The sequence below is a fragment of the Stegodyphus dumicola genome, chromosome X1 (assembly GCF_044657685.1).
Source record: "Stegodyphus dumicola isolate Sdum_Otavi_A_Nest chromosome X1, ASM4465768v1".
Lineage (NCBI taxonomy): Eukaryota > Metazoa > Arthropoda > Arachnida > Araneae > Eresidae > Stegodyphus > Stegodyphus dumicola.
In genome coordinates, this window is record NC_140780.1 from 29,775,716 (window position 1) to 29,799,210 (window position 23,495).

The 23,495-nt window shown below is 34.3% G+C and overlaps 1 protein-coding gene across 4 annotated transcripts in view; it reads left to right on the forward strand.

Moving 5' to 3' along the window:
• The window catches only part of LOC118199566 (telomerase protein component 1-like), a 507,852-nt gene that overhangs the window by 367,815 nt on the left and 116,542 nt on the right, over positions 1-23,495 (forward strand). For all 4 annotated transcript variants that reach the window (XM_085808431.1, XM_085808432.1, XM_085808434.1 and 1 more), the window contains 2 exons: positions 3,804-3,899; positions 23,223-23,367. In XM_085808431.1, the coding sequence (XP_085664557.1) occupies positions 3,804-3,899; positions 23,223-23,367 (241 nt within the window). The remainder of the gene's footprint in view (positions 1-3,803; positions 3,900-23,222; positions 23,368-23,495) is intronic.

Below are 23,495 nucleotides of genomic sequence, written 5' to 3' on the forward strand. Positions count from 1 at the left end.
TTCTAAAGGAAACTGAATTGAATTTATGTTTCACACGGAGAAAAAGATAAAATTAAGCAGGCATCCAACCCATTCCCAACATTCAGTATTAGGTTATTTCCTTAATTAAGCCAGCAGTTTTTTATATGTGTAATAATTTAGAAGTGCTGAAGATACATGTAGGTGCATAATGAAGAAATTGCATTTGTAGCTATAATTAAATAGTCCTTTTCATTCACGGTTCACATTTGCAGCTACATGGCACACTAATCATGCTTCTTCGAGAACTTTAACATTTTTTTATATTGTTGCAATAAGAAGAGATGCAGCACAGCAGAACTGAAAATTGACATTTTTCAGAATGAAAGTTTATTTGAGAACTAGTTAAGTTTTGCTTTACAATCTTTTCATTGGCTATTAAAAGTTTTGATACCAGTTGGTTGACTTTCAGTGTGCAATAGGTAAGGGATGGTTATGGGAAATATCCAAATTAAAATAATGAGCTATTGCGAATTAAAATTAGAATTTTTAATTTACATATTGTTGTTATATATCACTCTTTAATATATATGTATCCCTCTTTAACAGGAAAAAGGCTTGATGAAAGAAAAGCCTTTTCTTAAGGAAAAAGCACTAATAATAAATAATTTTAATAGTACTAGTAAATAAAGGTAAACATAATAATACAAAAAATATATATCACAAATTTTAGAATAGATTTATAAGAAAAGGAGAGGTTAAAGACCTAGCTAGGGCTGTAAAGAACATTTGAACATACTATCTAATTCCTGATATCACATGTAAAACAATGTCAAATCATCTAAATCAAAGTTAAAAAAAAGTACGTGAAAAAAAACCTATCCAATCTACATATATTGGAAAAATGCAACAATGAAATCAAAAGAAGTACGCGAAAAGCCCATTTAATCTACATAAAATAGAGAAATTGTACATATAAAAACATGGTTAATCTTCTCTGTTCAAAGCTTCAAATAGATCTTATCAAGAGAAAAGAGCTGGAAGCCCTCAACTAAGTTGATTAACACACAAAAACATGCAAACACGTTTTGTTGAACAAACATATTGTGACTGAAAACGGCCTTCCTTGTAATTAATTTTCTTATTCATCTACTACTAATAATGTCTCAATAGATTTGTTCCTTTTCCCGACATGTTTGCATGTCTTAAAACATCAAAGTAAAACTTAGAAACAAAAGCAATAAATTTTAAACTCTAAAGAAATACTTATTTTCTTAAAGAGAAAAATTATTTTAAAGATATAAGAAAAATCCTATACAAAGTGGCCTGGTAAGGCTAATATACAATCGAATTATTCATTGTTAATCTTGAAAGTTTCAATAAACATCAATTTAAGGGGCAAGTCCGTGAGCAAAATAATAATAATAATAATTTTAGAATTTAAAATTTTCGAATAATGTAGAACATAAATTTCAAGTACTATTTTTGAATATAAGTGGGAGTTTTGGAATTCTATTAATATTTCAATACAGTCCAAAAATATTTGTTTTTTAGAGTCCACATAATCATAAAAATAAAATCGAAAAATTTTCAGAAAATATCATTTCAACTTCTCTTTTTCACACAATGCTTAAAGGTTCGAGATTTTTACATAACTAATACTTCAATAGCTAAAACATGTAGCATTCTTATTTTCACATTTATAACTTACATTTTAACATCATAAATACTGTAGTGTTCTATTAAAATTATTCTGGTTAGATTCTGTTCCAGTTCAATAGAAGATAATTTTGAGTTTCCAGTTTGTAAACTGGATTAAATGATGAAAAGCAAGAGTGAAAATATATTTCATGTATAGTAACGCAGTTGCAAACACTGAGATTTGATGAGCTTGGAGCCCCATATCACCTAAGCAGTCATTAATTCATTTTATTTTGAATACGTTGCAGATTAATTATGAAGCATTTGCAGCTTACATGATCTCTAGTTTTGAAGCAGTTAAGTTGTATTTTTAAGCACTAGAAACATGCTGTAGAACAATGATGGGAATGATGGTAGGTTTTTCTAGCATGGCACTTATGACCCATTATTTTTTTCTTATACGAGGGCTATCCAGAAAGTAGATTACGTTTTGGAATAAAAAAATAAACAAAGTATAGGAAACAAATTTTATTATATACAGATGAAAGCCACACTCAAATACTACTTTTCCACATAGTCACCATACAAATTAAGGCATTTATCGTAGCGATGTACGAGCTTGGAAATTCCTTCGTCGAAAAATTCGGCCGCCTGCGCCTTCAACCACTTTGTTACCTCTTCTTGCAGCTGTGCGTCGTCATCAAAACGCTGCATAGCCAGCCACTTCTTCATTGCTGGGAATAGGTGGAAGTCGCTCGGTGCCAGGTCGGGACTGTACGGCGGATGAGGAAACAACTCCCACTTAAAAGATTCAAGAACTTTACGAGTGACATTTGCCGTGTGGGGCCGGGCGTTGTCGTGAATCAACAAGATCTTAGAGCTCAACATTCCTCTGCGCTTGTTTTGAATTGCTCTTCTGAGTTTTTGGAGAGTTTGGCAATACCTTTGAGAGTTTATTGTAGTGCCTCTTTCCAGGAAGTCCACCAAAATTACACCTTTTCTGTCCCAAAAAACAGTCGCCATCATCTTCCTTGCCGACATTGTTTGCATGCATTTCTTGGGTTTTTGGGGAGAACTTGTGTGCCCCCACTGCATTGATTGCAATTTCGTTTCACAGTTCACATGTTTCGCCCATGTTTCGTCACCAGTAACGATGCGATCGAGTAAAGAGTCACCATCCTTATGGTAAGCGTCCAAAAAGTTCAACGCTGCAGCCATTCGCTGATTTTTGTGGTCCTCTGTCAAGATTTTTGGAATCCATCTTGTTCAAAACTTGTGGTAACCAAGCTTTTTGCTGATGATTTCGTGCAACAAACTTCGCGAAATTTGTGGAAAACTCAAAGAAAGTTCCGTTATTGTGAAATTTCGATTTTCACGGACTTTAGCATCGACTTTTTCGAGAAGTTCGGCGGTCACTATGCTGGGTCTCCCACTTCGATCTTCGTCGTGAACATTGGTTCGGCCATTTTGAAATCTTATGACCCACTGACGCACTCCACCTTCAGTGATAATGTTGTCCCCATACACTTCACGAAGCTGCCGATAGATTTCTATCGGTTTACAGTTTTTTGCAGTCAGAAACCTTATTACTGAGCGCACCTCGCAGCTCGCGGGATTTTCAATTAACGCAGACATTTCAAACCGTCACAGTATCTGAACGGAGCACAGCACGAACCTCTCACTAGCACGGCTAGATGCAGACTGAGCTGCGCAACGCTCTGACCCCAAGATGGCCGCGCTAGCCCTGGCCCTAGCGGACACAGACGGAAACGTAATCTACTTCCTGGATGGCCCTCGTATTCTGCATCCCATCATTCTGTAAGCACACTGATTGCAATATGCATAAAATAAGGAACTTAAAATTAATAACAAAAATATAGTCATAATTTTCTATTAAAATATTGTAGTACAATAATACTACAATATTTATGAAAATTGGCTCTGTATCAAATGTGTGAATAAATTTTTTATTAAATTACGTATATTTTTGTTCTAAAATGTGATGAGCATTTACAGATATTTTTAGGATAAATAAATGAGTTTTTGTTTCATGATTATTGATTATGCAAGTTTTGTGTGCTTGGAAATAAGTTGTGAGTGTTCTGTTTTTAATGTTAATAGTCTAATAAAAAATTAGACTTTGTATTCTTAACTTTGTAAATTGCCTTGACAATTATACTGTTTCCCGTATCATTTTAAAACAGATTTCAAGTCTAAAAGGACATGCCTTACCTGTGAAGTGTATTACTTACTCTCCTGCTCAGGATATTATCAGTGGCAGTGATGATTGTACTTTGAAGGTAGTGAAATTTATGATAAATAAATATGATTGCACATTAATCTGTAATGGGTTTTTAACTGAATTATTTTTCTGGGCTCTTTTTTGTTGCACTTATTTGTCTTAAATTTTTGTGAGAAAACAGTTATCAGTTTTTCACGCTTCTATGCTTGATGTAATAAACAAGATTAGTTATTTTTCATCATTTTATATCTGCCATAATTCTTTGTGTATGTTTGATTATCAAATTATGGAAAAAAATCTGTTGTTTCTAGAAAAGATTATGCAAAATGACAATACACACCTCTTTTTATTTGTATTATGTATCAAAATCTGGTTTAATACACTGGTTTTCATAAATTGAAGGAAAATTTTAAAAATATATTAAACAGAGGATTATGTACTAAAAAGAATTGTAAACGGAAGTTTGGGTGAAATTTAGTGAAAACATAAGCTGCATTGTCAATTTTTAGAATGATGTAAATATATACAAAATACGTTCAAGCGCTTTTCGAAACTGAGACTGAACTGCTGTCAGCAAAGGGTGGTCAATCTCTGCATCAACCCAGATTAAACATAAATGTGAAGTTTTTTTTTTTTTCTTTTTTTTTTAAGTAGATCCATACAGCTATGCAGATTCAAAATTAATGCATGGTTTTTTAAAATATTTTAAAACAAAATTTTACTGTTCCGAGGATGTTTGATTGAACTAAAAAAGGTAAAAAGATCAACACCAACTCAGAAATAGTCAAAACTCATCTTCTGTTATTTTTTACAAATTGGATTCGAAAAATGAAAACTGTTGCCAGAAACGATAATACAATAATATGCAAGTTAAACATTTATAATTATTAAAAATGTTTGTGAGTTCCTGTCATACTAATTATTTATATTTTATGCCTTTACAGGTTTATTATTAAGCATCGCTTTCTTTGCAATTATTCATCAATAGCAAAATCATAAAATTTTTAAAAGCAGTGTTTCTTTAGAATTCCTGATACAGTGTTTAGTGTTGGCATATAATTTGTTATTTTTTAGTCTTTTCTCACTTTCTCATATCAACGTTCAGTTTTCTAAGTAAGATGACTTACAAAACTATTTTGTTTTTTTATTGATAATTTTTTGTGTGCTAAGTGCCACATGTGCAAAGAACGTGATATTTAAAATAAATATCACGTTCTTTGCACTTGTGGCACATAAATTTCAAAGCAAAATCCCAAACTATTTAAAATTAGCATATTTTACAATCGCTGTATTATTTCTTTAAAAATTAGATGCCTAAGATAGTTATCATAAAAAAGGAAAAGCATATAATTATTTTAATGAGTCCAACTAGTGAAATTTCATAAAAATGTTTAACATTTCTGATTAGATATTTCATGATTTTTAAGTTGTTTTTATTTAACTAAGTCGTATTAAATAGTAGAAAAAATATTCTTAAAAACTGTGTTTATTGCTTTTAAATCGCTTTGTTTATTGATCAGTAATCTTCCAGAATAAATTTGAAAGTTAAATACTTTGGGTTTTTTCTGAATGGCAGTATGCTGTGGCAAAAAATAAAAGCATTTAATTTCCAGCAGTTGCTTTGAAATAGCCAAGTTTGTTGATCAAAATTCAAAGATAAATATTTTACATTTTGCGCAATGGCAACAGTTTGGTGTCCTGATGATTCAAATAGTGATAAAAATTGTTTATTTCTTTTAGCTTTCAAATTGCTGAGTGTGTTTATCAAAAATTTGTTACATTTTTACAAAATGTGAAATAAAAAAAAGTACATTTGAATTTCAAAATTTGGGCTTCAGGGTGCACATATTTGGTTGGATGTGTACGCATATTAAAAATTTGGTGGCTGTAGGCATAATTTATTCAAGATTCAAGGAACATGCATATATACATACAGATTCTTCATTGTTTAATATTTTTAAACAATATATTCAACAATTTGAAGATTGAAAAAGACACAAATGTGATATGGACAAAAGGTGAGTTTAGAGATTAATAACACATTGGATGCTAACAATATACAAATGAAAAAATATAAAATACAAATAATGACACAAATGTTTAAAAATATAATCATATATGTATTCAGATGTGCATTTATTTGTAAAAGTATATTGGAACACAAGCATAATTTCTAAAATTACAAGTATTGAAGCCCTATGTAAGGTTGTCTGGAAAATTTAACAAAATTAATTAACTATAATAATGAATAATTAAAATTAGATGAAATCTAAAGATATAAGTAAAAAATTGATAAATTATGTTTTATCTGTAATAAATAGTAGAATAATGAATTGAAATACAGGATCTCATTTTATTCCTGCAGCTGGAATTCCAGTTTCATTCAAAAATTTAAAAGTACAAGTGAGCTCTGGCTGAATTTAAGCTCTGGTTGCAACTTCTGTAAACAGTTTTTGTGATACAAAGTATTTCACATTGTTTTTATTTATAGAACAATTTTAGCAATTATGAGTAGTCATACTTTTGTATCCGTTGTTGAAAACTGAAGGAAAAAATGTCATTTAGTTTCAAAACATATGCCAAGTCATAAACAGCCTGTGGCCAAAGGTGAAAACACAGCCCTCAAACAAGCAAATCACTATATTTCCACAATAATCCTGACAAATACATGTGAGTATACTTTCTTAATATATGTAAGTTAATGATGGGGGTTTGAAACTGGTGATATTTGGAACCTCATGTATGTTCAAGAGGTTACAGGTCACTCCTCAGCACTGCTTTTTTCTTACTTGATTTCCTTCCTGTGATGACTACATGAGTCTCCCAAACAACTATAATAGGTGAGCATAGCTGTCAGTGCACAAACCTTCTAACTCCTCCAATTTTCCTTTAAATCTGGAATCTTGAATCGTCAATTTCACTAATGGTCTCAACTACAAAAGAGTTTTTACCAATAATTCAGGTAGGCCATTGGCCACTCATGAATTTAAATTTAATCAGGGATGCATGAGCACCACGTCCGAAGACGAAGGATGGTCTGATGGCGAAAGCCTTGAGGTCAAGCTGTTTTTAATCATCAGAGTTTTAAGCTCCTCCTCACTAGAAGATTAACGTTGATTCGTCGAGGCCAGTCACGTGGGAGGTCACCCTCCCAAGTACTGACCCCGTGATCTGCTGGTGGAGAGAAATTTTGCTGAGTTAAGCAAATTGAAATAAAATAAGCCCAAAGTTTTCTGCATTTCGAATTTTTTCAGTCTAATTTTCTTCCTCAGCAACCTTCATGATATACATTGCAGCGCGGAAACTGGCTGCTAGTTTTTCGCTTGTACTTTTTGCTTTCCTAATTGTTTCCATGTGCTAAATAATGTTGCTTATGAAATCTTGGATTTTACTGTCTGGTAACCATAGCATTACTTCGTTTATTTCTGCTCGTATATTCTTAATTTTTCCTTGAACCATTTCGCTGAATAGTAGTTTATCTATTTTTCCATTTTCTTTTTTGCTTTCTGCCGTTAATTTAGGAAAATCATCAATACGTTCTTTGATTAATACGTGATTTGGTTTGACTATTTTTCTTTTCAACTTTCTCAAACTTCTTTCTGTATTCTACACATCCACGGTAGTGTTGATTTTTCCGATAATAATCCTATGTGTTGTATCTGACTTCGAATCTAAAATTTTCTGAAGAACACAAAAACCTTGTCTAAAACTTAAAGGTTTATTTAACTGGAACTTCAACACTGATGAAAACTTAACATCACAAACAAAAACTTAACATCTTGGGCGGAAAAACTCCAAAGTGCTTTAAAGTAACAGCTATGCCGGCACGGTGAAGAACACTTTCCCTTAAAAGACAGAACCCATCTAGCCCTTTCGGCGTATATCTCCATTTCGCTGAATTCAGACATCCGCTCTTACGTGTTTTGGACTTAAACGGCCAGGCTGGAACTGGAATAGGACTGGATCAGGACCGGAACAGGACTGGAACAAGACGGGAACCGGAACAGGACTGGATCCGCAACAAGACGGGAACCGGAACAGGGCGGAAACCGGAATCTCTCATCCCCTGGCTTCTCCCCGGGCAGGTCTATTCTGGCTCGAACTAAAAGGAACTGCGGTGCCACTAAGGAAAGCACCTCCTTTTATTGCCGGCGGTTGCCGTTACTACAGGCGACTTATGCAAATATTTAACATCCTTCCACCTAAGGGGGAAAAAAAAAGAGAAAAAAAAAGTGAACTTTCACATCAAAGTAAAACAATGCCAAAAAGCCTTAATATGCCAGTCTGTCCGGCGGAGTTACAGTTCTACCAGATCGTGTTACAGGCCTGACAGATTTATCATCTATGTTGAGTTTAAGTTCAGACAAAGAATCTTGTTTTTCGTTCTGCAGCTTTACGGGTACATCATTTTGCGCTACCTCTAAAGGATACAGAGTTTGAACTGCTCTAAGCAAAATTCCATTTCGGGTCTTTACTCTTGCAAGTCGATTTATTCCATCAGGTCCTGGAAGTAGTTCTATGACACGACCAAGTTGCCAAAAAAGTCTTTTGTCACTACTACCGATCAAAACAATATCATCTAATTTAATAGTAACTTTCCTTTCAGCTTTTTTATGCGAAACCTTGAGAATTCCCAAATATTCTTTACGAAATCTATTTTTAAATGCTTCTCGTACAGTTTGAATATACTGAAATCTTCTTTGTAAATTACTTGATTTAATACCGTATTTTATATCCCGCAAACTACTAGTTCTAATTTCTTTTAAAAAGTCGGCAGGAGTTAAAGCTTTAAATTCAGGATCGGAAGGAATTACTGTCAACGGTCGGTCATTAAGAATCGCTTCACAGTCACACAGTATCTTGTACATTTCTTCATAATTTAAACAAGCATGTTTAAGAACTTTTTTAAGGACTTGCTTCATCATTCCGATCAGACGTTCCCACCAACCACCCCACCATGGAGCACCAGGGGGAATAAATTTCCATGTTATCCGCTCATTGGCTGCCTGCCGATTAATTTGTTCAAAATCTATTAATTTAAATGCATTTGAAGCTCCTACAAAATTAGTTCCATTATCACTGTACACAGTTGTGGGTTTACCTCTTCGTGACACGAACCGATGAAAAGCCTGAAGAAACACTTCTGTAGATAGAGAAGTCAGCAACTCCAAATGGACCGCTCTATAAACGGCGCATGTAAAAACACAGATCCATGCCTTTTCTTTGTTTCTCAACAATAAAGGACCACAAAGGTCTATACCCGTTACTTGAAATACTGCTGAATCATTTACTCGCTCTATTGGCGGTGGGGCTGATATGTGGTCAACAGGTGCAGCAGAATATCTCTTGCAAGTAATGCATTTACTCAAAACAGAATGCACCGTTCCTCTGCCAGATAACAACCAAAACCTTTCCCTTAAGGTATTCAGTATATATTGTACACCCGCATGTCCTTTCTTTTTATGTTCTTCCATAATTAAATTCCTAACTAATGGATGTTCTCCTGGTAATATTATAGGTGTTCTTAACTCTAACGTGTCATCTCTTCGAAAGGCACCAGTTTTAATTCTTAGAATTCCCGCATCATAAAATGGACTAAGAGTTCGTAAGCGTGCGTCTTCTATATCCTGAAACGATTCCGATTGAATCAAGCGAATAACAACCTTTTCTGCAAAATCAATTTCATCAACAGTGAGTTCACCTTTCTTTTTTTGCTTATTTCTGCAATTAAAGAAAAATCGTTGAATCCAACCAACAACTCTAACTGTTTTTCGATAGCTAGAAAATCGCTCACTCAAACTAAACCTTTCAGTAGACACTAGAGATGAAACCACTGCCTTTTTTTCTCGCTGGCTATTTCCGCTTCATCAGTTATAAATTCGGCACTCGGCCAATTTTTTTGCGATTTTAAAAGCCAGCTCGGACCCTCCCACCATTTTGACCGGGAGAGTTGGCGAACTGAAACACCCTCTACTTGGAAGATCTGCAGGGTTAAGGTGACCAGGTATATGCCTCCAATCCTCCACACGTGTCAAAAGCCTTATTTCCTGTACTCTATTTTCTACAAATGTCCCCCATGGTTCTTCCCTTTTTATCCATGCAAGGACAGTAGTTGAATCTGTCCAGAAAAATATACTTCTGGTCTCAAAGTCTTTTAGAACGTCTGCAGCAAGACGAGATGCAATAGTTGCTGCTAACAATTCTAATCTTACAATAGTAGTTTCCTTTTTACCACAAGGGGAAACTCTAGACCTAGCCTGAAGCAACTGGACTTTAACCGATTCAGGTTCTTCTACACGAATAAAAACTACTGCCGCATACGCTGCTTGACTGGCGTCACAAAAAACATGTATTGAACACTGTTTTGGCTGATATCGTATCCACCTTGGAATTTTAATGTTTTTCAAAAGAAAAATATCTTTTACCCATTTCAAAAATTTACTTTTAATTTCGGTGTTAACTTCTTCGTCCCATTTTACTTTTGTTTCCCATGTACGCTGTAATAACATCTTAGGTAATATAAGGACTGGACATGTTATATTGATGGGATCAAATACTTTATGGGCTATTGCCAAAATACTTCTTTTCGTAACTTTCTCGAAACAAAGATTTTGTAAATTAGCAACATTTATTTGAAGAGTATCGCCTTGTCTTTCCCATAACAAACCTAATACATTCGCAATAGATTCTGTTTCTAAACTACAGTCGGTATATTCCCAACCCCGTAATTCAAATTTTCGTTCTGCCATAACATCTGAAGATACTTTCATGAAGCGCTGTAATTCATCTTCACTTCCGACACTTGTTACACAGTTATCAACATAGAAACTATTCATTAATTTAACAATGTTGGAAGAATATCTTTCATCTGCATCATTTTTCTCCAAAATTGAATTTAAGTGATATTGAATAACAGCTCCAAGTAAAAATGGACTACTGGTTACACCAAATACGACTCGACAATGACGAAAATGCTTCAAGCCATCTTCACCCTTTATCCAAAGAAATCGGAGGAAGTTTCTGTCACTAAAATTCAGGCCAATTTGTAGAAAGGCCTTACGGATATCAGAAATCACCCCTATTTTTTCTTGGCGAAATCTATTTAAGATTGTAGGAATAAACGAAATAAGGTTTAATCCCTTTTCAAGACAATCGTTGAGACTCGGAAAACCCTTTACTTTAGACGAAGCGTCAAATACTGGCCGTAACTTCGTAGTACTATGTTCCTTAACAACATGTCTATGTGGCAAATAATGATGGGGTAAATTTAATTCATTTACGGGTACTTCCTCTATTATGCCCTCTTTGAGCCATTCTTGGAATATATTTTCATACTCTTGGCGAAGATTATCTATTTCAAGTTGCCTAATCGTACTGTGCAACCTTTTAAGCGATAACTCAAAATTATCCGACAGGGGAGGGTGCCCTTCCAACCAAGGCAAAGACACTACAAAGCGGTCATCTTCTATTTTTACAGTATCAAGAAAATGTTGCCTGGTAGCCTCATACAATTCCAATTTAGTCTTTTGTTCGGATGGGTCCGTAATACCAAGCGAGTCGAGGGCCCATAAATCAGAAATACAAGCCTCTTTATTCAACATTGAAGTAACTAAGAATGTTGAACCTTCACTATTCAACTCCCCGGTTTTTCCCATAACCGTCCATCCTAACTTTGTTTCAATAGCTACAAGACCGTTTGAAATTTGTTTACGATTCCCCGTTAATAATCGTCCTGCAACATCGGCTCCTATTAAAATTTCTATGGGTCCTTCTGAACGATCTGTTAAACTTATTCCACAGTCAGCAAGCTCTTTAAGCCATATTCCTTGTCCAATAGAAGGTATACTATTACAAATAACAGGCTGACTTAACGCATCAAAATTACAACTGTACGAGCCAGACATATTAGATAAATGAATTTTGTAAACTTTATGTTCACACAAACTGGTCGTTGTACCGCCAAATAATGCGTGGCTAAGGTATTCCTTTACCGTATACCTGTAACCCATATCTTGAGCTGCGCTTTGCAGAATATACGACCTTTGAGAACCAGTATCAATTATAGCTCGAGTCGAACGAGATTTTTTATCCCCTTTAATTATTACTCTTATTGTTTGCAGCAAAACTTTAGGAGACCTTGAAGAAATGTTGGCGAGTGTTTCAGCCTGATTTGGAGGCTGTTCCGTTGCCCTTGTCTCACTCATTTGTGAATGGCCCTTACATAGAAAAATATGATGCCTTTTGCCGCATGTAAAACAAACTGTTTTTAATCTACACCTCCTGACAGAATGTCCAGATTTCAGACACAGATAACAAGAGCGTGTCCTTTGGACCAAAACTTCTCTTTCCGACAACGATAAGTTACGCGCCTGAAAACATTCCGCAGAACCATGATTTATACTGGAACAAAATATGCAGCCTTTTCTAGCTTCATTAGAAGAAGTAAACAGTTCAGCTGCCGTAGGTTTTAAGTGAGGTTCTCTTATCTTTAAACCCGAATTCCCTTTCTTATTACCGTGAGCCAATCGATCGAAAACATTGAAAGATTTAGCTGCTAAAGAAATTCTTTCCTCACTTTCAACTTCACCGCGCAAGAAACATAAAAGGCGCTCAAGGTCAGATTCCCTTTCTCTTAACTCGGCGTTTTCGCCGGTTAAACTTTCTGATCCTTTACGCGAAAACCTAAGTCTCTCCCACGTTTTTAAGACTTCATTCGGCAATGCTGATTCTACCAATGGATATAATATTGCGCAATATTTGCCTCTATTTATTCCCAATATCTCTAAGGCTCTTAGATTAGATTCGAGTTCATTGTATAGTTTCTGCAAAGAATGTGTACCTTGTTTTTGAATAACAAGGGTTAGCAAATCACGAATATAAATCTCCGTTAGTAATTCTTTTTACCAAAACGCGTCTGCAATGCTTCGATTGCGCTCTTGTAACTATCGCCAGTTGGCGGAAAGCTTTTAACTATTTCCTCTGCCGGAGAATTCTTCTCCAAAGCCTGTACTAAATAAGCAAATTTATCATTATTATCTAATGTAGGATCTTTATCAATCTTTTGGAATTGCCCCCAAAATCTTAGCCATTTCTTCACGTTGCCGTCAGAGATAGGCAATTTAATCTTCGGATAATGTAACATTTTATTCTGAACAAAGGACGGATCAATTAAAGTTACATTCGGGGTTCCAGAAGTAAGATCTTTTGCTTTACTTTCCAGAAGTCTCCACCTATCAAAATATAATTCAGATTCATCTATTTCCTTAATAAGTAAAGTCTCATCTGTAATTTCTTTAAACATTAATTCTCGTATTTTCATTTCAGTATCAAACAAAACTTTAGCTTTCTCGGAAATAACTTTTATTTTAATTAATTTTTCTTCCTGATTAAATTTAGTTTCTTCATTGTCAAATTCATTACAAGCTTTACTGAATAGTCTTCTATATTGAGTTCTTGCTAATTTTAAGGCTTCCATGATTCAAAAATAAAAAAGTCGCTTACCTTGCAGACAATATCCTGTCGCTTGATGCCAAATGTTGATTTTTCCGATAATAATCCTATGTGTTGTATCTGACTTCGAATCTAAAATTTTCTGAAGAACACAAAAACCTTGTCTAAAACTTAAAGGTTTATCTAACTGGAACTTCAACACTGATGAAAACTTAACATCACAAACAAAAACTTAACATCTTGGGCGGAAAAACTCCAAAGTGCTTTAAAGTAACAGCTATGCCGGCACGGTGAAGAACACTTTCCCTTAAAAGACAGAATCCATCTAGCCCTTTATCTCCATTTCGCTGAATTCAGACATCCGCTCCTACATGTTTTGGACTTAAACGGCCAGGCTGGAACTGGAATAGGACTGGATCAGGACCGGAACAGGACTGGAACAAGACGGGAACCGGAACAGGACTGGATCCGCAACAAGACGGGAACCGGAACAGGGTGGAAACCGGAATCTCTCATCCCCGGGCAGGTCTCTTCTGGCTCGAACTAAAAGGAACTGCGGTGCCACTAAGGAAAGCACCTCCTTTTATTGCCGGCGGTTGCCGTTACTACAGGCGACTTATGCAAATATTTAACAGCAGCTACTGTCGAGATTTTCTTTACAAAATAGACAGCTTGGACTTTCTTCCTTTTTTAATGGGCATAAATTACTCTAATGTTCATCTCTGCATTTACAGCAACGTTCTTTATTAGTGCATAGATGTTGCAAGTGACCCCACTCTTGACATCTAAAGCACTGTGTAGGTCTCTTCTTTGGGTTATATTTTTCAATCTTTATGTTGAAGCTAAACATATTATTCAGTGCATGGATCGTATAACCGTTTGCATTTTTCTTCAATTCTAGTAGCCATATGGGCAGTTTCTCAAAGTTGTTTTTCCACTTCTAAATTGATTTACTTTCAAAATTGGATATTTTCATCTTTCCAAATCATTAAAAATCGCCTCTTCTGTGATTTTTCTTTGGAGATCTTTCAAAATTACTTTTATCGGTTTTTCACGTTGCATCAAAAATGTATGGAAAGGGATTCCTCTTTTTTTTTATCAGTTTGGTTGCTTTTCTAAAATCATCTGTAGTTTTTACGTAAACAAAGATCGCTTTTGATTTCATTTGCACATCGAATTCACCTTCGCATATTCTCCTGAATTCTTCAATATTCATCCAGTGCACGTTTTCCTTTCCATTAAATTTCTCTCAGTTCTGCTTTTAATAGTCTCCCTGTTCTTGTTAGCAACATCTCTTTTGAATGTCCAAATAAGATCAAGGACACGCGTCCTCGGTGCGCAAACTGTAATTTAGACCACACCTCCAACTTCAAGGGGGTTGAAAAATTCACAGAGGAAAGTGATAAATTAAAACCAGACATATTTGAGATGTGTGATAGAGAAAAAATCTTATGTTCAAGCATTACCTGCAGGACTACACTGATACAGTTAATGAAGCTAAAAATGTCTTTGGAAACTTAGCAGGATTAGTGTCAGTTTTTAAAATCTCCAGCTTCCTCTTATCTGAACAAATAAGACAAGTTAAAAATCTAAATGATAACCAAAACTCTGAACCAAATAATAATGGGCAAGCACACTGCTAATAAAAGCCCCTGCTGTGTTAGCATACTGGAACGCAGGCAGAGTTCTTAATGAAATCACAGGATTACACAATTTTCTTATAAATCACAATGTATATATTGCACTTATTTCTGAAACCCACACTACACCAAGTAGGAATTTAAATATTGTTAATATTAAATAGAATAGTAGTAATGATAAGTAGGAATATTAATATTGCACGCACTGGTGCAACAGAAGGATTCATAAAGGCCGGGAGTTGCTATTTATGTACGCCACCCTCTACAGTCCTTTTTAATAAAAGAGGACAGAAGTGATAAGCATGAAACAGTCAGAGTTGTAGTGCACCTTCCCTACTATGGTACAGTTTATTTCAGTCTACAACCCACCAGCTACTCAACTAAATGATAACATTTCAAGCTTCTGCCCAAATGATAAGCCTTTCATCACTACTGAAGATATAAATGCAAAGAACTCTGAGTGGGGCTGCCAGATGAATAAAAATGGAAAGGCACTTTATAATTTTCTCTTAAATATCCTGTTGCAATTAACGCACCAGCAGAGTATGCTTACAGGCCTAGTGACCTACAAAGGGCAGACATTCTAGATATTATGCTTACAAACACAACTATCCCCATGACCTTTGAAGTCATGCATGAGCTTACCTCAGATCATATACCGGTTGTTGTCACATTTGGGACCTCAAGAGTAAATAGTAATGAACAAATAAAAGTTACTAACTGGGACCTTTAGAACCCTCCAGTCATTGGAAAATTAAGGAATGTAAAGGATATCGACACCGCAATTAATAATTTAACTGATAGCATAAATAATGTTATCAGTAATTCTTCACAGTTTATTTTTAAGAGAAAATGTGCAAGAAGACTTCCCAAAAGCATTAGGGACTTAATACTGAACAGAACTGCCTCCGCAAAAGATGGCATCTTACTTGGAGTCCTTAAGTTAAAACGGAACTAAATAGACTCAACAAGAAAATTAAAGTAGAGATTGATCAGTATAGGAACGATGTCTGGAAGGAGAAGATTTTAAGTCTAAGCACATTTGATGGTCCTTTATGGGCTTTTAAAAAGAATCTAAAGCGAAAAATCTAGTAGCACAAGGCCTATTTTTACTCATGATAACATAGCAATCACAAACAAGGAAAGGCTGCCATTCTCGCCGATTATTTAGAACAAAAGTTTATGTCAAACAGAATACCACGAGACTTAGAATTTTTTATGACATTTGTTATAGAGTTAAAGATTGTCTGAATGCATCTACCATTACAAAACTGGTAAAATACGCCTCACCACTGGAAAATTAAGATTGAATTAGAAGTTAAAGGGTCGCAAAATGCCAGGACATGACACCATTAGTAATGTTGTAATCAAAAGGTTACCTATGAATGTAATTATGAAGTATAAAGGTATCTTAGTATTAGCTACTTACCCAACTGTTGGAAGCATGCCCAAATTATTCTTTTGACAAAACCAGGAAAGGATGCTACCCAGCTTGAGGGATATAGACCTGTTAGTCTAGTCTCAGGTCTAAGGAAAGTATGTGAATGAGTCATTCTGAGCAAGCTGTAGCCCTCTTTAGATGTGCTACCACCCGAATAATTCGGATTTTGTACCAAATTATCTATCACCAAGCAAGTAAGGCTAATGAAATTTTGTGAAAACACTTTGCATCACAGACAAATTGTTCCCATGCTGGACGTGGCAAAAGCATTCGACTGCATCTGGCATGAGGGTCTCATGCATAAGCTAATTAATTTCAAAATCGACAGAGAAATGATCGAGCTCATTACTAATAGAAATTTTTTTATCTGCATTGGAAAGGACATCTCCAATACAAGAAAGATAAATGCTGGGGGTCCCCCAGAACCCATTTTGTATTTATTATATGTAATGGACTTCCCAAGTGTGCACCTAAATAGAAATAACTTTTTAGGTTATGCAAAGGACACAGCATTATATGTGAATTCTGCTAACACCAATCATGCTGTACAAAAGCTGCAAGATATTGTGCCAGAAATTGAAAGCTGGTGTACTAAATGGAGGATTTCGATCAATGCGTAGAAGTCGCAATTACTTACTGTCAGGAGAAAGCATATGCATACTCCACTCAAAAGGGAACTTTACTTATTTAATGAAGAGGTTCCATGAATCACAAATGTTAAGTATCTCAAAGTAGTATTGAATTAGAAATTCACCTGGAAATACCATATCGTGAGCCTGAAGAAAAAGGTCTTTAGTGTAATAAACAGTCTAAAGCCCCTTCTAAAATAAATTTTCAAAATTAGATCTGCAAAGAAAGTGACTTGTTTATATTTTGAATATATGACCAATTATATCTATGCTTTGCCAGCTTGGAATATGGCCAAAAAGAAAGATCTGTATAGATTGCAACTGATACAAAATAGAATTTAAAAATGATTACTAACGCCAATTTCTAGGTTAAGAACGCCGATTACTACGTTAGTATTGCAACATTAGACAGAGCTATAAAGTTAGGTATTATAGAGGAGCATTTGTACAAACTCAATAGAAATTTCTATATGAAAGCTGTTAACTGTGCTCGCTTGACTAACTTAAATACTATCAGTTATATGATTTTAAAGGAGGACCCTGATATTCAGCCATTAGCAGCCCACCTTGCAAGACTCCAATTTTTATACTTAAGTTTACATGCGTGCAGTATCATGTACATAGTGTACATATTGTACATTTATTTGCTATTTCTGTATATTAGTATCTATTGTATTGTAGTCTTTAATAAAATTGTTTGATATATTGTTTTTCTCTTTCACACCTTCATTAGGACGATACACTCACCTTGACTTGCTGTCCATGATCGCTTTGCCCAATGACTGCACAATGTCCGGTCCCCTCTTTTTTCCTATCACCTCTGTTCCCTCTGAGGTAAAACATACAAATAGAATTACAAGACACGCCCAAGTGACAAATATTTGATTGAGCCGGAAAAACCGCATTTGGTGTAGTAGTCCAGGACTAAAGAGAAGGGCTAGCTCATAGAGTGTTTCCCCCTGAAACAGGCAGTAAGGAGTGATGACGTAGCAATGATGGCACTGAGCGCGGAGATGCAATTGACAACATAGAAATTAGCGTTTTAAATTTGAAGAATCAACGTTTAAAATGAGCTGTGTGTGAAAGGTAGCTATAATTTGGAAGAGACAATGTTACTGCAGTATGCATTTTACACTGAACATTACAAAATTTAATAGTACTTACTCAATTTTAAAATAATAGATAAAATGCGCTACTCTTAGCATAAAGTTCCTTTTTTTATTTGCAGGGATTCTTTTTTCTTTAAATGCCTGTTTGTTTCTAATCATTTCTTTATCTGCATGTTAACTAAGAGAACTGTACTACTGCTAAGATAACTATAATAACAGCTATTTAAAATTAATCAAAATAATAACCTTAAATTGGCATAGTTTTAAACGTGTATGGTTATATATGGCAAAATTTCTGCTAATCTAAGTTTGAGTTTCAGCCTAATTGTAAATTTTACATTAGCATATTTTTCTCCCGATTCATTATAATAACATATATTTTTTAAAAAATAATTTTGTAACTTAGGCTTACATCAATATTTCATTTAAATAAATACATGTAAGATTGTTATCTTAATTTAGACAAAACAACTTTATTCACAGTACCTAAAATAATTATTTAATTTTTCAAAAGTGGGGGTTAAGGGGGCAGGTCTTCTTATGCCAATTACATTAATATTATACTTTATATATATTTTATCTAGAATGCTAAGCTAGCACAAAATCGAATCAATAATAACAGAGGATACAATAAAAATAACTGTAACAATATCTTAACAGAATTAGTTCTCATTTGAAATATGCTTTACGCTATTAACTTCTAAAATGCAATCTAGAAATATTTCAAATCAAAACGTATTATATATACTTAATTTTTGTCTCTCGTTTCCCTTGACCATTAAATAATTTGGTTTTAGTTTGTGACACAATTTAATTCTCTTTAATAATATCAACATTTAAAACAGTTCCATCTTCTAAAACAAATCCTTTATCTAAAAAGTGGTTTCTCAGTAATTTGAGCTCACCAGAGGCCGAGCGGTAAAGTCGCTGAACACTGGTAGTTCGGTCCGAGGTTCGAATCCCGCGAACGGGATGGCTGCATGGGCGTTTTCGTGGTTTTCCCCATGTGTAACGTGTATACGAGCCAGTTTCCCTTAGAAAGTCCTCCACGAAGGCATCCCTCCCCTTAGGCAGATAGCCCTAGTGTGCTTTGTCATAATTAAATACACCAACACTCAGTAATTTGAGGCAGTGCGCTAAATCTGCAAAAACCCATATTTTTTTCGTTTAGAATACTGGATTTGGAAAATGAGAACTATTAATCAAAATCTGTAACTCTTTCCACAAAGTAGTAGATCCTCCTAAATCAGACACTATTGCTTTCACTTCTACTCTAGATGATTGAATATGTCTTATGAGTGAAAAAAGTTCTTCTTTCTTCATTGGAGTGTTAAAATCAAAAAATATTGGTTGTTTCCACTGCGAAATGAGACCTCTTATTAAAACAAACTGCACTTTTTGAAAAGGACCGATTTTGGTCCAGTTTAGAGTCATAGCAGAGTTTAGAATCTATGTGCATTTCGTCGAAACTGAGAACGCATATTTTTTCTACAGAATTCAAATATTGGCATCTTTCCTTCATTACAGCAAGAACATCACTCTGAATTCCTGGACTACATGAAAATTTAGTGCAGTCCTAAATATCTGCATATAAATGTGCTAGTGCTAGGTAAAGGAATTCCCATTTATTCTTTCCAAAAATCGTAGCTTTTAGATGACAGAGCTCTTATGACAATGCAACGTGAAATATCTTCACTAGTCCACCGTATTTTTTCCTTCTTTTCTAGCAATGCGTTAATCTGCGTCTTTATAAAAATATGCTTTAGACGTTTTTCCAAATTCTCCGATCTGTTCTGTTTTTTCCTAAATTTCGCTGTTTGGGATTTTAATTTCTGAATTTCCGATACAAATTTCTTTCTAAATGTCGTCCACCTTCTTTGTCGCTGAGCAAACATTCTAAAATCTTTCTTTTCTCTATTTGTCAATATTTTATTACAATTTTCTAAGGATATTATTTTGTTCTTCAAATTATCAATACATTCTTGTTTATCTTTACACTTAGGGCACTCAGGGATATTGTCACATAGGGCATTGTCACTTGTGAGTTTTATTTCAAAATCATTCACATTTGATTTATTATTGTCAGCTTCAATTTCGTTCTCGGCCTCAAAATAAATTTTCTTTGGGCTTAATTCATGTAGTCTTTCAAAAGCACTCTGCATTAGTTTTTTCAAATGTCTCCGATTTCTTGGTGTTATTTTGTTTACTGCACACGATAAATTTACTTTCGGCACAGCATTGCATTTAACAGTTTCTTTTGCGGAAATCCAAGCAAGCGATTTCTCATGTTATCTTCATAATCACTGCACAGAAAATGTTCGCTGCAAATTCTTGCTTTTTTCACATTAATAGAATCCTGTCTTCGACATTTATGTATCCATTCTTTCGTCAAAAGCAAATTGTCCTTGGGGAAAGCATGAAATACAATATCTCTTCCTTTCGTATTTCTATGAGTGTTACGGCATGTTGCTACAGCACAAGAAGCCATATTACATAAAGGATACTTTAAATATAGAATTTAAAAGGAAAACTGACTAAAACTATATATACACAAATTATTTTAAATATTTGCATTATTAGAAAACAAATATGTATGATTAAAATGAATTTGGGATATGCGATCTCCAAAAAATCGTCTCGCAACTGAATGAAACTACAGTTTTAAAGGCGCGAAATCAGAGCAGGTGCAACAGAGATACGTCAGATTACTCCCGGTTTCCCCCCTCTGTGAGACTCGCGTCGGCGAGGAGTCGAACAAAGGAATGACCTAGCCCTTCTATTTGTCCCTGGTAGTAGTCCGGCAATAAATAGTCAGTCAGTTAGTGTTAGCAACATGTGTCACAGCTTTGTTTACTTTACAATGTTTTCCTAACATAAGAGTAGCGATTCCACCATTTAAAGAGAAGCTGTGATGTCTTATCCATTGGTGAAAAATCTTGAATTATTTTATTACCAATTCAAGATACAAAGTGAGATAGTGTAGGGTATAATTTGTTATTCTTCATTAATATTGATAATGTTTTACTATGCCAAAGTTATCAACCAAACTTTGCTACATTTTTATATGTTGCATGAATGTCGTATTCTGTATGATGTTTACTGTTATCCACAGTTTTGCTTATCTGCTATACATCCTGAAATGACTTACCCGCAGATAAGAAGGATTATATCTGTAATCAGTTACTGAATTTTGTATATGGAAATACCTGAATGTTTATGAATAATTTCTGATTGATTTCTGCATCTAAGAACACATGGATGTTTAATTTCTGAATAGCCATCTCAGTTTCCAAGTCTTTAATCACAGACTATGCGTATCACTAATCACAGACAATGTATCTTTATTTTTTGCATTCTTTTTGCTTAAAAGTAAGACCAAATTCAGGCATAGGGTATATATATAATTGCTTAGGACGTCAATTTTTTAAAAGCACAGATTAACTTTTAAGAGACAGCTCAATAAGGGTTTATTTTTATTTGAAGTATTAATATTTTTTTATTATGTTGGGGCTCCAATTGTACTGATTGTCTAACATGCTCAAATTACTAGAGCTGAACCTGACTTAAGGTGTATTAGTTGCATAATGTCAAACCTGATGTTTGATTGGTAATTAAATATGCATTATTGCTATTACAGTCAAAAGTCGTTAATTTGGACACCCATAATCCAGAATGATCTATAATCTGGACCTCAAAGCTACAAACTTTCTGTGCATGCGTCGTATTGACGCATGCGCGTAAGTCCTTTGCAACTGTGAATGTGTTTGTTTGCATGCACATAATATGTTTACGCATGCTCATTTAATGTATAACAGATGGTATAAGCTAAGCTAAAATTATCTAATTCAGTTAATGTTGCAGATTGCGTTTTTCCTTAATCTTCGAATTGAATCCGGCTCTTTTTTTTTTTTTTTTTTTTTTTTTTTTTCAGACTGTTAGAGCAATTTTATAAAAGTAAGCTTGAACTTTCGATTATGTTAAATAGAATTTCCGATATATATTTACTAATATGTAAAGGATCTACAAAGTGAAAGTATGTTTCGAAGTCCATTAAACAAAAAGTGGAATTGCTGCAAAAAATGGATAAAGGCATATCCTTCGTTTCTCTAACCATTCCGAAATCTGTTTATAAATTTCAAGCTGCTCTGTGGCTGGGGGGGGGCAGCGGTGCACAATGAATTGGAAGTTGATCTGTCAGCATTATCCTTATCTTCAGGGCAGATGTTTTTATTTTATTTGGCTTATAATTCCTTACTAAATGTAGTATTTCATCTCGATGTACGATATGATTTAAATCAAATTCCTCCTCATTATAATTCGCTTCCGATAGTGAAGAAAGTGACACAGAGGTTATTGAAAACGAAAACATTTCGATTGACAAATTAATCGGTATTCTCGACACAGCAATTATGGGACTTGAACAGCAGAACTTTGTAACTGAAGAAGAAATTATGTCTGTTTATTGAATTAAAGAGAAAGTATTATCACATAAAACAAAGCAACTTAAACAACTTACATTGAAAGGAATGTTTAATAAAGTACACAAATAAATATTAAGCTTTTTTTTTTTTTTTTTTTTTTTTTTTTGTAATTTTGATACCCTTTAGATCATAATTGTTCTTTATTTCATAAAATATGGTTTCATATTTTTAATTTTATAATTTCTGTTGTCTTACCAGATTTAAACTGATGATCTATAATCCGGAATCGCCGAAGTCCCGACGAGGCAGGATTAACGACTTTTGACTGTATTATTATTATTTGAAAATTATGAAAAACTATAGAATTTGATCAGCTATTTGGGAAAAGAACAAATAAAATATGTTTTGTTAGCTTAGTTCATTCCATGAAGGAAGTGCAGCCAAATCTGTACAGAATGAAATTTTTCTTAGAATGCATAAGTCAATGCTACGATCAATATGTTATATGTTCTTATTATGATAAAAGCTGTTATGCAATGCTGTGATAAACATGCTGTATGCTATTGTGTTTTCTGTAATTTTTATCATCTGTATAGTTGTTTTATATACATTATTAGTATATTTTGCGGCCAGTACCATCTGTCAGTCTTTAAAATTAATTGTGAAAATAATTTAACTTATTCATTTTTAGATGTGGCCTTCTCGTTCTGGATATTCTTTTGCTACTCTTGATGCTTGTAAATATGGTCCAATTTCTCTTGTGGAATTCATTACATTAAACAGCTTGGCTGTGGCTTTTCAGAATTCTGAAATATGGGTCATGGATATTAATAGTGGTAATTTTTTCTATTATTTCTTGCTACAAAGTTAATAGTTTTTCATAATTCTATTAAATTTCTGTTTCCATTGAATTTTTACCAATATAATAATTTGACTATTTTGCATCTGGCTAGAACTCTTGAAA